This window comes from Taeniopygia guttata, chromosome 7, assembly GCF_048771995.1.
Source record: "Taeniopygia guttata chromosome 7, bTaeGut7.mat, whole genome shotgun sequence".
Classification (NCBI taxonomy): Eukaryota; Metazoa; Chordata; class Aves; order Passeriformes; family Estrildidae; genus Taeniopygia; species Taeniopygia guttata.
In genome coordinates, this window is record NC_133032.1 from 15,157,394 (window position 1) to 15,174,114 (window position 16,721).

At 35.6% G+C, this 16,721-nt stretch overlaps 1 protein-coding gene across 6 annotated transcripts in view; it reads right to left on the reverse strand.

Moving 5' to 3' along the window:
- The window catches only part of LRP2 (LDL receptor related protein 2), a 112,558-nt gene that overhangs the window by 93,642 nt on the left and 2,195 nt on the right, over nt 1-16,721 (reverse strand). For all 6 annotated transcript variants that reach the window (XM_072932211.1, XM_072932210.1, XM_072932209.1 and 3 more), the window contains exons 2-3: nt 2,294-2,401; nt 239-361 (exon numbers count right to left, since the gene is read on the reverse strand). In XM_072932211.1, the coding sequence (XP_072788312.1) occupies nt 239-361; nt 2,294-2,401 (231 nt within the window). The remainder of the gene's footprint in view (nt 1-238; nt 362-2,293; nt 2,402-16,721) is intronic.

Here is a 16,721-nt window from a genome sequence, read left to right on the forward strand (position 1 = left end):
GTATTTTTTCTCTTTTTAATTAAAAGAAGCATGAGTAATTTTCAGACTCAAGACCTGGAGATATCTTTCTAGACATATTTTCTGTATTTTATCTACTTCAGATTATTTTATTTCTGGAAATACCTTAGAGAGACTTATGTACTTAGAGAGGACTTGTTTCTGTATGTTCTCAATATGCTGCCATGTAAATTACATTATTTCACAAAGCTGGTATAACACTGGAAGTCAAAATACTTACGACATTGTTGATGTTCATCAGAGCCATCGTCACAATCCTCCTCATCATCACAAACCCATGACTGTGGAATACATTCCCCATCAGTTTGACACTGAAATTGATTTCCTTCACAGGTAGGTTGTGCTAGTGTAAGCAATGAAACAAATTGTCATTTCACAGACATCTGTGGAAGCACTTTCAAAGAAAATAATAGCGTAAAGGAAAAGGAGGTCTAAGATTTAAGTATCAATGAATTGTAATGTCCATGAAACACATGAAGCATTTAACAGATCAAAGAAAATGGACAGACCAGAGGGGTGAAAGTGGACCAGCAAAAGGATGCTCAAAGGCAAAATTCAGCTTAGTAAACTCCTGCATAGACTCTTCAGCCTTATCTCCTGGAGACACAAGCTCCTCCAGAAGGGACACCCGAAAGAAATTTCAGGTTCTGAACTGCCCTCTAGCAGAGCCCTTTTTTTCACTTTTGTATAGAGTCACAGTAGCTTCCCCAGTTTCACAGGGGGTCTGTTCAATTGCTCTCACTCCATCTCTTCTGCTTTATCCCTGGTAAGAACATGATCTCCCAAAACAAGGCACACAGGAACAAAAACACGATCTCCCAAAATAAGGGTCACTATTCTTCCCTGTGAATTCATGAGGCAAAAGCGAGGGTCAAATCAGAACAACTTGAATGCTGTTGCTCCAGCTCCACTCTGTACTTTTCAAATAGACAAACAACAGGGAACCATCAAAGAGAAAGATCAAAATAAGTGTTTGAAACTGTGTCACAGCTTACTCCATTCCTAGTTAATACTCCTGGAAGAATCTCTAGTACAACACAGTCCAGTAAACAGGACTCTGGTCTTGATCATCTCTCTGCTCAGGATTATGTTTTTGCAGAAATACAAGGTCAGCTTTGTGCTCATGGGATGATATGCAAGAACAACTATCAATTTAACCAAGCACGAGGGAGAAAACTAAAACAATTTATAGATTTAGAGTTGAAAAGTAGAAAATAACATCAGTAGTAAACTAATTAGAGGGATAGAATTGATCACATACTACAGACCAGTACTTCATGTATACTTTTTACCACTTCAAGAACCAAAGAATAATCTTTTAGCATGATTTGAACTTCAGACCAGTTTTAAACAAACTTACTAGGCACTCATGTGCCCCCCTACCTATAGGACATTAACATATTAACTAACTCAAAAAAAATGAAGTTTAATTTTCATTATTGCTGTGGGACAACACTATTTTGTCTTGCCAGTTTAAAGCAGACTGCCAAGTCATATCAATGGCCTCCAATTATGACACGGGTCAAGCAGCAAAGAAATAATAACACTGTAAAAAAACCAGATATAAATTAGTCTTACTCCTTATCAGCTGAGGGGTAAAAATTGGCCTAATCTGTAAGTGGGCTGATAATTGCACTAACCCACAAGACTCAAAGAACACTAGAACTGAGAAGGTAAAATACCAGCAAGCTCCTGAAAACAGACTTTGGAGAGAAATTCTTCATTTTCACAACTTGTCCATTCAGCTTAAGAGAATGTTGGTGCATGGATATTACAGTCCATATGAATAAAATTGTTACCTGTGAGCTGCTGACACAGCATAATCAACTCTAAACAATTAAGCATGACTCTACTTTGGGCACAGTAGGTACAGTTAGTTGTCCAGGGTCTGAAAAATCCAAAGATTTGGAGCACAAGTGATGCTGGTGGTAGCTGTATGTATATTGAATATTCAGGATTACTACACTAACAGAATACAATATATTTCTACCTCTACTCAGAAGATTAGTCATAATATGAAACTGCATTATTGGACAGTCAGATTTTTAAGAAATTGTTAAAGTCATGTGGGAAGCTGACCACTACTTGATTTTTTGGGTACCAAAGCCAAATGAGCTCATGGAATAAGATTCAAATAGATTCTGCAGTATCTCATGACAACTTGTAGTTTTCTCCCAATTCAATATTCATTCTCGTACTATAATTACATTGAGCACATCTGAATCTCCCAATTTCTTAGACTACAAAGGAGTTGCTGTGTATTTGTTTCACTTACGGCAGCCAGCTTCATCTGTATCATCCGAGCAGTCTCTGGCTCCATCACACCTCCAGTCTGCAGGAATGCAGCGACCGTCGCCGCAGCGGAACTGCCCCCGCTCACATCCTGCGGTGAAACACAGGAACGGGGATCTTAGCACTACCAGCACATCCTAACACACAGTGAAATTCAGCAAGAACTCGGATTTATCCACTGCCTTGCAGCATGGAGAATGGAGATAAAATGATAATACAAAAAATAATACAAAAGATAGTACAAAAATATTAAAAAGTATATATATACAGAAAGAGCTCTATATACCCAGTCAAACAAACAAAAAAGCAAAGAACCATCTTCACGTATTACAGAAGCCTCCAACAAAATAGCTAGAAAATTCCAGTAATTTTAGCATTTGTATATTATACAAACAAAACAATTATAAAAAATGAAAAAATAATCCAAACAAGTCTCAGAGTACTTACACTACAGAAACCTATTTAGCAGGAATGTGTCAATTTTAAATTCGCAAGCAGTATAGATTTTAAATAAAGGTAGGGCATAATTTTTGACATTATATCTAAAGGCTAAACGTTAGTGCTCTCCCAAGTGTATGAGGATTTTAAAACATACAATAATAATCCCATTAGCTGATGTGGAAATCTTGTTTCAGTGGTAACAGCTTGAAAGTATAGAAAGATCTCAGTTTTGTTTTGCTTTTTAATAATGCCTTCATACTTTAAATATTTCCACTGAAGTACAGGAAAGCATGTCTTGAGTCAAGATCTAAATAGCAAATAATTTTTTTTTTTAAAATTACACTTTCAGACATTTGTGGCTGATCAAAAGCAAACCTGCTGTCATTCTCTCCTGCTTGATCTACTAAGGATTAAGACCTGATAAAGAAGCATTCATTCCCAGGTGTAAATGCAGCTGGATCAGGCCTTTATTAGAGTCAACTAATGAAATCTCCAGTCTATAAGAAAGAGAAAAGGCACTGTTTCTGGCCTTTCCTTGTGACTACTGGGTCATAAAAAGGGAGTGAACAGTTTTATAGATCCACAAAACAATAAGCCACAATATAATTAGGTACAACAGAGCTGTTTCATGTTAACCTGTTGTCAGCACCTCAGAGAGGGGAATACTGAAAAAACCTGAAGTAGTAGCAAAGTCCAATTCTGAAAAAAAAATCCCATTTCCTGATTAAATTAATAACCATACAATAAATTTACATCTTTCAGTTCTTCTGAGTGATCTGTCCAGAGAAGATAACCTCAGTATACATAAAGCACAACCACCTATTTTGTGAATTCATGATGACATAAATAACATGCTACCTAACTTTCATGTAAAAACCAGGCATATCAACACTGTCACATAAACACAGTTAAGTGATGTATTCCTCAGGGATATAGGCAAGCTACTTTATGCAAGGAATGTTCAAATCTGATTGTCTGTTAGTGACACCCTGATTTATAATGTATCCTGCAAATGGTCAAAAAATTTCACTTGGATAAATGGTGGTACGGAGTGGTACAGGAGTATGTTCACCCAAATACCTTCTATAGACTAATGCATGATGGTGGTTGGTGGTGCAGGTCTGGGGTTGGTGGTGCAGGTCTCTTATCAACTACCTTTAAAACACAACAACCTCCCTTGCAAAAATGCCCTGAAGGAATGTACAAGTTCACTCTGGAATCCCAAGCCCTCTCCCTGAATTTTGCCCTACAAAGCAAAATTTTCATATAAGATTAGCAGTTAAAGCTCTAAAAACACTACATATAACCCACCTTTTATCAATTGCAACTACAATGCAAAACAAATACTTAATCTTGTATATTTAGCATATTATGGCTATTGAAAAATATTCATAGTCACTTAAAAAAGGAAGTTACAATATACAATCAAATCTGCATCCACATGATCAGGATTTTTAATGAAACATGCTTATAAACAAGTAATATGAGCAACTTGTATATTGTTTCTAAATAATAACTAGCTAAAAAATTTTAAGCATGATGTAGAACAATAATTTATTTTGCCTATCTTGTATCAAGTTCTTATAGTTAAACATACCCTTATAGTGATTAAAATGAGGTGATAAGACTGATAAACCTTTTTCAAAGCAGTATAAACACAGCAGTCTTTGGACAGTACCAGAAATGGTAACCGAACGTTAACAGAAAACCTACAAGCCAGAAGTTCTGCTACTCTCTATAGTACTCCACAGAACTATAATTTAAGATGCTCACACCTATATACAATAAGCACCATATGCATGTCCATTTATACAATTCTTCAGCAGACCTGTTACAATTCATTTAATTATGACTTAATCTTTACAATGTTATCTGCTGTGCATACTTGTAAGTGAAGGCAAAGAGCTCTGAAACACCTAGAAATGTTATGAAAGACTAGTAAATAAATTATCACTATTTTATATTATCTTTAGAACAAAGAAAATTACCTAGCAGATAATTATGTAGATGCATTTAAAAAACCCAGCCTTTGAAAATCAGTAATATTAAAGAAGCAAAAGTGATCTTCAGTACTAAGGGCACTTCTCACAAAGGTTCTAAAAAGCTTGTGTTTCATCTGTGAGCGAAAACAATTCTAACTTTGATAAAGGAGAAAGCAATCATGGGAAAAATACATGATTACAAAGTTACAGCTACAAATACCCAAGAGAAAGAACCGGAATGAAAGAAAAATAACCATGTCAGTAATAACCCGATTTGGTATATTCCATGCAATGTGAGCTTGCAGCACCTGGGTTTCAGCAAGAGCAGGGACTGTCAGAAAAAAAGGAGTATTCACTTGTTTATTGATATTATTTGAAGCTTCAAGTCACTGAAGAATTAGTAATCAGTAGTTTTATGGAAGATTTTCCTTTCAATTAATTTTTGTGGGTTTTTTAAGTGGTAAGGTAGCTCATTAATCAGTCAGATATTACTAAAAAAAATATACTAATGAACCAATTGCCTTAGAAATTCAGATTTACTCTAACAAACACTGATAGGAAGGAAATAACCACTGAGTTTTAAAATGAGCGATAAAGTAATCAGTCTTTGTTTTCATGTTTAAAATCTGCTAATAGAACAAAATTTTGGTATCTTTTGGAAGTTCAAGTTCCAGAAATTATTGAATTTTTGGTGTTGCAATACTATTACTATAATTCAGTTTCAGTTTCCTGATGGTGACTAAAGCACTACTAAAATACGGGCTAAAAAATGCACGGCAGATCTTAATAATCACATCAGAACATATATACATAAAGAAGAATCTCTTGGCATTAACAAAAATAATTTTGAAAGGAAAAATTGGTTTCAACTGCTCAGTATTAAGGAAAACACCAAAGAATTAAAAAATATATTATATTTGCTTTAATATAAATCAGTTTAATACTGAAATTGCAAAGCAAACATCAGGAGCATCATTGCAAAAATGTCGACCAAAGCACTATTTCTAAACTTCTTGCTATACTTACTATCTTGGGGCTTCATGCTAAATTGGTCACTGGAATTTATATTGTTCTCTGTGTCTGGGATTCTCTTGTAAGAGACTCTCAGTGGATGTTTGAGATTCAGCATTTGTCCAGGTAAAACAAGAAGGCTTATGTTACTAGCTCTGGAACAGCTACTTGCAGAAAGGTTTTGTCAGGTAGTCATTTTCCATTGGAACAGTCAACATAGTTGTGATTTTATCAGAGGGAAGACTGAGCTAATTATTAACAAAACACTTTCAATTTATTAAAAATATGTGCATCTTCTACCACTATTTACCTTATTTTTCTGCAACAATTGTTGCCTGCATATGAATGAAGTACCCTATGGTAAACCACAGCCAAAGAGAAACCCCACTGCCACTAGGGGATGGTACTCAATATTCACACCACTAATGAAAGCTACTCAATGTCACAGGGAATTCCAGCAGAAGAGAGAGAGGTTAATAGCATCACACATTTCACAGCACAATGTTTTAAACCACAGGGCCACAGTCTTCAACAGGAAGGCAGTGCACTCCACCCCTCTCAGCCTCCACTGGGCTTCACTTCATGTAGAAACATTTTATTTCAGAATGAAAGCTAAAATTCAATCCTTTTATATTAAAACCAGAATGCTATATTTGGCTTATAATAGAACCAAAACAGCCTTATTCTTTGCCCCTCTGTGTTACTTTTGACTCCTTGCAGTACCTCCCTGAACAGTTTTAGTATTTTGTATTATTTTCATACATTTTCTACCTGTCCATTTAACCTTGAAGTTCCTCACACTTTTAACTCTGACTACACATCTTCTGAATTACATTTGTCATCCAAAGATTAAGGGCCATGACTGTTAATTCAGACCACACAGAATAGGCCAAACCTCCTCATTTGTTCTTCCTTCCTTGTGCTCACAATGCCTTTTAAAACTGCTAACACTTCCTTAGCAGTTAAGTCTGAATGAAGAATTTAAAGTAATGAGAAATGTATTAAGCCCAGGGTAGATCGTACCACTCTCAAACTGTCCACACAGAAATCAAACTTACACTGCTGCAATTAATTTATATTTCAGGAATCAACCCTCTCAACAGATTTACTTGCATCTAAAAAAGTAATGTTGTTCCAGGCAATATTTTTTCAACTGAGCAATTCCACTTGTAATACATCTTCTGGTTTTCAACAAGTAAATGCAAACAGACTGTGCATTAGAAACCTCTTCCACACAAAATTAACAAATAGAAAAATAAGTGACAAGCTCTTTTTCTCCCTTTCTGGCTTCCAAAAAAGGGTACTCTCCCATTTGCCCCCCAAATAGAGCAGCCCACTCTAGGGGCCTTGCAGGTAAAAGAATCCCCAAGAATCACCACCTTCCATCCCCTTTGATGTTAGATTTTTGCCTAGCCTAATTACACGTCAAACAGCCTGAGGTTTTGGAATGCTCAAGGGGGGAAGGCTGAAACTCTGGAATTCCATCTCTGTTCCCCCTCACTAATGTAGAAAGAAGCAAAATTCTAAGTTTAGTAAAAACCTTAGCTTATTTTCAAATAACTCCCTATGATACTAAAAAGCAGTATTCTTCTAGCAATTATAATAAGAAAATGCACAAATATTATTTAATAGATAAGAAAAATAGAGTCTGATAAAATTATACTAACTTTCATATATCTCAACATGATACTTAATTTTCAGTCTTTCTACACTCTTTAAACTTCATTAAATTTAATATAAACTATTCAGATTAAAAAAAAAACAACACAGACCATACAAACACTAATAGTATTACACAAAGTAGTAAAAGGATAATCTGCAATTTTCAAGCCCTTGCAACACAAAACGTATTTTGTACCTATGTATCGCTAAATAGATTAAAGAAATAGCTTTTACTGGCAGTATCCCCAAAAAGGCAGTACAAATGTACATCTGCACCCACTTCACATAACTGCGAGATCTTTATAGACAGATTGATAGGCAGACAGGACTAGTCAAGGGACAATCTGAGGTAGAAAAGCTGAAGTGCCATGCATTGTTAAAAGGGAAATGTAGGATTTCTTGTACTGAATTATCATCCAATTACATATAACAAGATTATTATTAGTAAAATAGCATCTACAGACTCAGCAGCTGGTCAAGAACTCCGTGTGCCTTGCACTGTAAACTCATGTAACAAAAAGGGCCATGCCCTGGATAGTCTGTACATAATGACAGCAGGCTCTTGAACTGCCGGGGGTGCGCCGATGTCAAGAGGCCAAATGGGTCTGTTCTTCCTTTCACCAACACAGATTCCTATTTTATTTTTAATCTGTTAGCACTCAAAAAATCAGAATACATGAGAGGCACACTCTGTTTTGCTAGTATGTTTATTAGGCAGTTCAAGAAACAAGGCATATGTCAGATTATTTGGAGATGGGAGGCAGGGGGCAGTGGTGGAAATGATAAAGGACTTAACTTGAAGCAGAAGATCTGGTTCTTCACCTGTACTAGCTGGACTTATTTTAGAGTAAACCACATTCTGTGTTCAGCACAGCGACGGGTATCAGAAACTATAATAAACAAGTTCTACTCTGATAGGCAAGATCCAATACCTACATTTGAAATTTTTACTCACAGTTTTTTTTTTAAAAAGCACTTTAAAATTCAAGACCAAAAGTGAAAATATTGTCTTTCATTATGGACTTAGAAATACCATGTTTCCATGCAGCATCAACATATTTTTATGCTTTGCCTTTATTTGCCAAACAGGAAAAAAGCCCAGCAAAATCTACATTATATTCAGGTCTTTGTGTCTGCACGTTCTTGCACACACAGATATTTGTCAACTAAAGTAATTGTTAAAACTAAAGCATCAAATATTTTAATAATACTCACATGCAAACTCTTTGATAAAAATACTTAAAATCATTGTATTCAATATTAAACTATTTGTTTTCAGCTAATACAGTTATAAAAGGGCTATAGATTAATTTTTGCTAATGCCCCAACATAAATCCAAGAATTAAAGAAATTCAGGATTTTAATCTACTGAAACTAATCAGGAAAGCTTTCCTGCAAAGAAAAAAGGGTTCAGATCTCCTGCAAACAAGTTCAAACAAATGACACTGTAAATGCTTCCTAGCAACATCAAAGACATTCATAATCCTCATCTCCTATACCTTACTTCAGTTTTATTAATTGAAAAAGCAGCAAATGCAGCCTGATAAAAATGGAAATTGTTTATTAATTTGTTCTTAACAAATCTATTTTTTTTTCAATTTTAAGCTTGAACCAATGAAGACAACAAGCACACTTTTTTTTCTTTTTTTTTTAATATACCACATCCTCCTAGGAAAAAAACCTATCACCTCCCAGGAAAAAAACAAAAAAAAATCAGGTCTGTTTTTGTTTTTTTTGGTTTTTTTTGTTTTTTTTTTCTTAAGGCTCTGGTATTCAGAACAAAATAACAATGATTTCTACATTACCACTTTCAAACCAATTATTCTGGGAAAAGTAAAAAATAATTAAGATGTTCAGACTTTCAAAGTTATTCACATTGATCCTAAATGTAAAAAAACCCAACCTTATGAATTTAAAACCATGACAGTTTATTTATCATACATGCTATACATGGTCACAAAAAGTACATATCCATACTATGTATATTTTCCATTATACCGTACTACAAAAAAAATAATAAAAATTTGGTTACTTTATAATTTTGTTTCAACTTCTTTTATAAAGCAACAAATGAACTTTTACTATCTTTTCAGTCCTATAACAAGGCAGGAATAAGAAATAATCCTTTTAAGCAAGGACTAATTCCAACAGACAGGAGGTGATACTCCTTTCTACTGATAAAGTAAATATTCTTTATATTGAACAGACCAGATTCCTTCTTTCACTTAAGTCACTGACAAATTTCTTGTACTTCAGTGATAACTGAGGCTAAGCTATTAATTTTTCTTGGACACTTTTTTTAATCTAAACTGCACATAAAGTACTTTCCAGGAGGACACTAACAAAAACTATCTGTACTCCTTAAAGATTTTAGTAAAATTATTACCTGTATGGCCAAATTCAAGAGAACCAGTACTTGCAGAGGCGCTGAAAGATTAGCCTTCTCAATATAAAAATGTGTTTCAGATGTTATATGTGAAGAACGAATCCTGCCTTCAACTGGATGACCCCACCCAGCTGTCTTGACATTAGGTGTCTTAATCCACATACATCAGTTGCGATTGTGTTAGCTGGGGAATCGAAGCAAGAACTGTGGATCTCTAGGGAAGCATACACATCCCAGCTCTCCTAAATCTTAGTAGCTTCTTTTCCATGAATGGCACATTAAGTATGCAAAAATCTATTCTAATTGACCATATGACATAAAGAGGAAGAAGAACGTGCAAACACCGTAGAAATAAAGACAGCCTCAGTTGCTCACAGAAGGAAGCATCCCAAGCATTTTCATAAGAATGAACCTTGCTAATGGCCCCAAGGCTGCTGTAGAATAACAATTGGGTAACAGAAGCTGGGGGGGGGGGGGAATATGACCAAAAGAGGAAAATCTTCAAGACTAAGAAGTATTTACAACTACACAGTATGTGGGGGGGAAAAAAGTGCTTAAACAACGTAGAATATGTACAGTATATATCACTGAGAAAGTCAGATGCAGTAGCAGATGATAAAACAGCCCTCTCAGGAAGCTTTTTTCGTTTTGAAATCCTGTACAATTTTTAAAAGAAATTTACAAACCCGTGTGCTGTTTTTTCTCAAAATTAAACCCCATGCTGAGATGATGACCTGCATTCAATTCTGTCATGCTCTCCTGAAAGCTGATGAGTCATTGTACCACTAGGAACTGGCCTCAATAAGAGCCTTCCTGGCAGTTCATGACAGTGAGGGGTTTTTTTTGTATTTCTTTTTTGCATCATTGCTAGAAGGAAAATAGCTATGCAACATATAACTTTTTGCCAAATTATAAAGCTTACTATAATTTTATATTGCAAGTTATTAAATGAAAAATTAAAGCGGCCATGCAAAAAATAGACCACTTTCCCATACACATAATAAACACGGTAAGCACATAAAATGAAAGCTATTTCTGTCTTCCCAGCACAGAACCCATACCCACAATAAAATTCTTTTGCATCATACGAGTAGGACTCTAGATTAAAAAAAAAAAAAAAAAAAAAAAAAAAAAAAAAAAAAAGACAATTTAAACTGTGTCCCAAAGCTTCACATGGCACTAGTAATTTTGCACAAATTTCAAAAATTGCAACAGTTACTCATTGCAAACTAAACATGTGGGATCATTGTCAGAAAAGCAGAACTGACGTGTCAGTACTGAATAGATAGACCACATGCTACAAGTATCTAATGTGCCTAGATAGGCATTCTAATGCTGCTTGCTTCTACCCATGACACTGGGAACTACATCTATTCCTTTGGATGCATTGACACATCACATTTCTCCCTTATTCAGTAGTGACTGTTTCAGTTAGCAGCTAATGGCTGGTCACTCCTTATCAAGCTTCCCCACAAGGAAATTCCATATGTCAAGGCAGACCTGAGTAAATGATGGATCATAAAATCATAGAATGGTTTGGGTTTGAAGGGACATAAAGATCTAGTTCCACACCTCCTGCCAGGATCACCTGAACTGGAACAACAATGTTGACTGATGTGCTCACACAAAATGCAGTTTTAGCTCAAAGAACCTGAAAGTGAACAATAAGAATTAAATAAACCTTTGGCTGCTTTATTTCTAAGTGTAGCATATTTTCTTTTTCTAATTTTTGGTTTAAAAATAATTTAAGAAATCCTTTTACACAAATAGTAATATTAATGAGTGTGCCACATTAAAAAGACAGTCCTTGAATTCATCAGAAGATAGAAATATCATCTTCTCCTGAAATATCATCTTCTCCTGAAACATTACCCTTCCTGTCAACCCCAGTGGAAGTATTTCACCTATAATTTCCTTTTAAGCATCCAAATGCAAAATCTGTAACCCTCGGATTTACTCACCAATTTTGACTTTTTAAGGATGCTTGATTCTGCTGTGACTTCCCTTCATTAGTGGCTCCTGAGCCACTATATTAAATAATTCTTATTTTAAATAATTCATAATTTATTATTATGACATAATAATTAATAAATTAATATTTAAAATAATTCTTTAAATTACATTAGCAAGCTACTCTAAGCAGCATTCCAGGCACAGAGGTTAATAGTAGGGAAGAACTTCTCTAGCTGGTATAGCTACATAAGCCCTACACTTTCAACATGCTTGGAAACACAAAAGCATAGACGTACTGCACCCTGTCCTCACATCCAGAAGCAAGCACAAAAAAATACAGGAAAGGCATACACTCTCTCTCAGGTATCTCAATGGTAACACCCAACATACAAATCACATTGCTCAAAGGACTGCAGGCATTTGCCTACAGGTCTGCAACCTTTAACTTTTAATCCCCTCCTTGTAGCAATACTTTGCCATCAGTCTTTCACAATGTCTGCTAGGAGAAGATTGCAACCACACCTGTTATATTGCTGTCCAGAGAGTCAGTATCTATCTCCACACTGCCTGTTTAAAGACAAGATTTTTCCTTTAACAGAGTGATCAATTAGGGCTCTACCTTCTTATACTGTCTTACAGTATTTAAGTCTCTGAAAATTCTTAACTCCTATTAGAAAAAGTTTTGCACCTGTTTCCAGTGACACTTTAAAGGCTGACTTCACACAGAAAATTAATAACTGTAAGGCTAACAAACACAGCTCAAATATTCTTATGGAAGACACCACAGACTTTGTCATTCATTTCAGACAAACTGGAGTTTGTTGCACATGAAAAGGTTTAAAAAAGTATTAGTCCTTGCAGTAGTAAAAGTAATTTTTATTAACACAGCTAGAAGGGCAACAAGAACTGCAGCAACACTCCATGTGCTTGGTTATCATCCAATTCACTTATTACATTGCAGGCTGAGAACAGCCCTACAACCCTGCTCAAAAGTGAACATGTGAGCAGCCCCACTCAAGTCAATCCATCTGTTTACTCAGGACAACTTTACAAAAGGGTTTCCAGCAGCACTAACACATGTTCATTCTAGCCCTGATAAGACTATTCTTGTTCCCAGCGTGGTAAGGTTTTCAGCAGCAGCATTAGACAATGGTTGCATGGCCAGCCTGACTTACCATAGGAAAATGGAGTGTCTCTTTCTCACTCTCTTTCCAACACCTCTCCTTACACATGATTCCAAAGTTCCCTTTCTTTTCTAAATTCCGGTAGCTACTAGGCCTTTCTTTCTGCATGCTGCTCAAAATCCCTAAGCCATAATTCCACAGGTCAGGTTTATTTTCCCCACAAGTTTCTAAGTGAAAGCAGTTCAGAAAAGGTCTAATGAGCAGTGGCAAAAAGGAAGTACCAAGAACTCAAGGTTGTCAGCAACACGAGCATGGGACGTTGGAGAAGAGAAGGAAGATGAGTGGGGGCATCCTGCTCCCAGGAGCAGTGAACTATCACTGCTCATCACTTCTCATGAAGCTGTACCCTTAGATGACAAGGGCTTGATCAGATCAAAATGGGTATTGAATGATATGAACTTGACATACTAGACTTCCTTCTTTGGGACAAATCCAAGACACGTATGTCTGTATTCCAGTTCTGCAGGCCTGATACTTCCTCAAAGTAAACTGAATTTTCTATGGTATATTTATTTGAGTTGATAATATCACCATAGTTTCTGAAGATAAAAACCATTATCTAGATTCTAAATACATCAGTGAATGTATCAATTCCTGGGACGTCTTGTGGTCTATGCCAATTTTTTTTTTATATACGATATGCGACGGAACACAACTAAAGCCCCAGCCTTCCTGGTTCACAAAAGCATGACCCAGCAATCCCCATTAAAGGGAGTCCCAATTCCCATTCTCTGGCTTGACTCAGCAGGATGTAGTATCATGACCTGGCTGTGCAGGAAAATAATTGGGCAGACATGCTGCTGCTGTAACAGTGATCTTTTGCTGAAGATCTGGCTTCTTGATTGTAAAACAAAGGCAACTCATTCATGTTAAAACAATAAAATAGAACAGGTCATAGAAATAGAACTATTTCAGTCAACTTTTATATGTTGTTTCATTAATCCAAAACAAAAGTTGTAACAGCGATCCTTTGATCTCTAATCCACTTTAAGCATTGCAAAACAAAGAAAACATTAAAACCCCTGAAACCAACAGTACAAGCTTAAGGAATACACTAAAGGCTATCCATTTGATTTAACAGTTCTATGCTTACTCATTAAACTTTTTTTTTCAGCTGTTCTATAGGTGTACTGAATCAAGGGAGAAAAATGTTGTTAAAAAAAATTAACACTATCATAACAAAATGGACTTCAAAATGGATCTCATACAATGAAGAGCTATTTAAAGAGATGTTTACTCTTCACTGAATCATATTTTCTGCCTTAGATCAGTACAATTCAGTAATTTCTTTGAAATTAAAGGAATCACACTGGGTTGACTCAGAAGAAACCTCGTTATTCTTTCATCTAGAAACAGCTCAAGGTATTTTTAATAACAGTGTATTATTATCAAATTATATGAAAAAGCACTTTAGTTTTAAAAAATTTTAAAAACAGCTCTTTTATCTGCCACATTCAGTGTAAGCTATTAAAAAGTAATTGACAAATTATGATTGTCATCACTAATTAGTCAAAGTGGAATAAAAACATCCACTTCTCTTTAAATAGAGGTCAACCTGTAGATCCTTAATTAGAAGAGACTTTTAATGTTTTTTAACAATGACAATGTCTAGAAAGTGTAAGTTCCTTTGAAACATCCAAAGTACTATATGGTTCCAATATGTTTTAAGTAGAGCTCTGAAAGAGAAGATATAACTCCTGCTTAAAAAAGTGATAGTGAAGTGTGATTCGAGTTACATATTTGTCTATCTGAAAAGTTATCACAACCACTCAAATCTAAAAATAAGTATTGTAGAAGACTGAATGGATCCAACAACACATATAAAATAAACTACAACGTGCCTGCTTACTGCTCAATTGAAGAGTATTCAGATTTAGAAGAACCTCCAGGTTCAGTGTTAAAGAACGAGAAGTTAAGCGTGCAAGAAGGTGCATGGAGGGGAAAGGCTCCAAACAGTACAAGTGATTTCACGTCAACCCAGGAAGCCCCAAAGGAAAAGAATTGAAAGGCTGTAATGAAATTGCAGTCTACCTTTACCCCAAATGAATCTTTGCTATTTCCTGCAAAACACATGGCAAGTAAATCTGGATTAAAGTAGGATTTCATTGCTCAAATTTCCAATCAGCTCAATTTATGAAAGAAGGTTTTGGGTTGTCTTACAGGGAAATAGAAGCATCACACACATCACACATTTATCTTTCTTGGAATCTCCTTGGATGCTCTGTCGCTGTTTGTCTTCACTCCTGTAGCTTAATTATTTACTGTAATTCTAGCATTTGGCATAGAATCTAAATCTAACCAGGTGTCATCCAATTACTGCTTTCAATATTTAACTGAAATTCTGGGATTTGACCCACTCTTTGCTTTAGTTGATTACTTTGCAAATACCTGATATGCTTTACTGAACAGAATACAGAAAAAGAGTGAATTATTAAGAAAATTCAAGAGATATCCGAGAAGTGGGCTATTCATTAAAAAGAACAAAGAAAAAAAAAACCAAAACCCCTGTTAGTGCACAGAAAAACTCATTAAAATGTGAGAAGACTATAACGTGTTTCACTGACAGATACTTGCAAATTGTCAGGCCCCACAAAGTAAACCAGTTTAGAAGCCAGGTAGATGGACACTCAGTGCAATTTGTGCTCTTGATTTTGTGTGAGTACATCTCCAAGAGAAACCAAGAAAATTGTACTAGCGCAGATTATGAACACTGAAATGCACAAAACCCAGCAAATTGCATGTCAGGATTCCATCAGTATATTCATATTTCTTGCCATTCTTTTTCCCTTCCTGTTACTTCCAAATCCTCGGTCCCCAGTCACTCAAGTTTTCAAACTCTAGTTCTTGGCAGAGGTGGAATCTTACAGACAGGATCTCTGTAATTTAAAAGTGTACAGTGCTGTACAAGGAAGTATGAATAGTGACTCTGACCTGTCGCCCATAGCAATGTCACTGTACATCATCCTACAGAAAAATTAAATAGTTTTGAATGAAAACAATGTCTAAAGACCACTGAATTATTAATTTGAAGATTGAACTATTACAATTCCTTATGGAAAATATGTTTCTCCAGGACTTCCAGAAAGAACTGCTGTAACTCTTCTCTACTTGGTCTTATCATACCTATTTCTTAACGGCCTGCCACACTTCATGCAAATGTTCATTGTGATTATATATCTTATCACACCATATGCATTCATTCTTAGAATAGTCTTCATTCTCAGATTAATAGAGACCTCATAATGGTAAAAAATTTTAGCCATATTTGCCTGGGATGCATCAAGCATCAGCTTGATTTATCATTGCAGAGGTGCAGGATACAAATCAAATTTGATGCACTAACATCCATCCATTGTCTGTAGTATATGGCTGAGTGTGAAGCACTTTGATATTCCCCAAAACAAACATAAGCAACAGTCCCACAATGCTCCTGCTTGACACTACCTTCACTTAACTACTTTTTAGGTTCCAGTTACACTTTTTTCTGACAACAATTACCCCACAGAAAACAAGACCTATACAGGCAGGAGAAACAGGCCCTGTACTGCTGGCAATTACAAAACTTTTTTATTCTGTTTATGAGCACTACAGTTACTCTCAGTAAAACCAGAATTAGGTAAATCACAGAAGAGTACTATCAATTGAACAAGGTGAAATTGCTTAGGTGAAATTCTTCTAGAAACATCCATCTTATATTGGGAACACTCAGAAATTGCCAAAAACAATCTCAAAAAACATCAGTGAAGTGCCTTTGGAAATACTGAGGATAAGGCAAAATAAGAGATTTTTCAC